Genomic DNA, 1698 nt, shown 5'->3' with positions numbered 1-1698 from the left:
AGGACAAAGTAGACTGCCCCATAATGTTTTCTAGGCTGTATTCTTTACAGAAGCAGATTACTGGGTCTCTCTCCAGCAGAGCTGCTGGCTGAGTTTGAACCACCAATCTCTGGCTGACAGCCAAGTGCTTAACCATTCTGCTACCGGGACTCCTCAAACATAATTAAAATTTTTAAATAATTGAGTTGAGTTATTTAAGTTTAAATTTGGGTGTTTTCATTTAAATTTAATAAAATGAAAAATTCAGTTCCTCAGCTCCGTAGCCTAACATTTCAAGGGCTCAATAGCCACGTTTGGCTGCTAACTACAGTGTTGATCACTGTGGCCCTGTAGTAGCTGGTCTTAAAGGGGAGGGATATTTTCTTACTCTGAAAGAGTGATACGTCTTAGAACTAGTATAAGTTGGAAAAGTGAGGAAAAGCAGGCTATTTACTCATCTGTGTAAGTATTGTTGATGCTTTCTTTCTTATATGCTCAATATAATCATTGCTTTATAAGTTATTATCACTTAGTATGTAATAATACCTTATTTTTAAATGCTTTAGACATTTCATACTTTCTTCTCCTGCATTTCTATCACTAATAAAAATGATTATGATTTCTTATTTTTTACCATATTTTATTTAAGTATTCACGTATTTTATCAGTTCTACTAGCGTCAGATTTTGTCTTATCAATCCCTTAAAGACACTTTAAGAGGCATTTATTTGAGTATTTGATGCCAAAGATATCTAACTCTTAATTAACTTGCTAGAGACACCACCCACTTGGAGATTGAACCCTTCACTCTTCTCGGTGTTTGTGCTGGCCTGATCCCATACCCTCATCACAACCAGTCCCCAAGAAACACATACCAGTGTGCCATGGGGAAGCAAGCAATGGGTGAGTAAGATTTCTTTCTTGAACTTGGTTTTAAAATCTTGGGAAAAATGCTTCCATCTTCTTACTCGACTAGTGTTGTATGTTTGGCCACATCAGGTGATGGTAATGGCTGTAGCTCTGAGGGTCGCCTGTAGACCTTGGCAGTACTTGCAAGAGCTCCTTTCATGAGTAATGCTTAAACAAAAATGGAGAAAACCTCTGTGATCTTGAGTCCTTGACAAAACAAAGGGTTATATAGTAACTACCATAGAATAAAAAGGGTAAATGGGAAGAGAAAAGCCCTATGAAATATAAATTGTTAATGAGGAGATGGAAGAAAGCAGAAAAATTCAAGGCAAAGGGAGGACAGAGAGAAAATGCAGATGGTGTCAAGTATGCACAGTGTGATTAGAATCATCAGTAACTGTCTGGGTGACAATCATTGAGCCCGTGATACCCTTGCAGTTGCCACTACATTGCCTGAAAGTTTTCTGACTCATGTTACACCAATTTCTCAGTTCATTATCCTTCTTTCTGTGTCCTTCCTCTCATCCGTATATCTATTCACCTGTCCATCCATCCATCACATTTGTTGTGCATCTACTGTAGGCATGGAGCTGGAGCCTAAAATACAGAGGTGAAAGACAGAGTTCTGTCCTCCAGGAGTTCACAGGGTAATGGGAAAGACCAGGGCATAAAGCAGTCATTTAGTATAGTGTGATAAATGCTGTAGTAGACCAACAGCCAGGATCTGAGGAAATCAGAGGAGTGACATCATGGAAGGTTAGAGAATGGGTGTTTTTGAAAGGTATGGAAGTTTAAGTAAGCATTGTATGG

The 1698-nt window shown here is 38.6% G+C and overlaps 1 protein-coding gene across 1 annotated transcript in view; it reads left to right on the top strand.

The window, feature by feature from the left end:
• The window catches only part of POLR3B (RNA polymerase III subunit B), a 184868-nt gene that overhangs the window by 128480 nt on the left and 54690 nt on the right, over positions 1-1698 (top strand). The window contains exon 18 of the mRNA XM_042781974.1: positions 755-882. Coding sequence (XP_042637908.1) covers positions 755-882 — 128 coding nt within the window. The remainder of the gene's footprint in view (positions 1-754; positions 883-1698) is intronic.

Source organism: Orycteropus afer, unplaced genomic scaffold (assembly GCF_000298275.1).
Source record: "Orycteropus afer afer isolate SDZICR_OR568_19922 unplaced genomic scaffold, OryAfe1.0 scaffold00209, whole genome shotgun sequence".
NCBI lineage: Eukaryota > Metazoa > Chordata > Mammalia > Tubulidentata > Orycteropodidae > Orycteropus > Orycteropus afer.
This window is presented reverse-complemented; position numbering and strand designations above follow the sequence as displayed.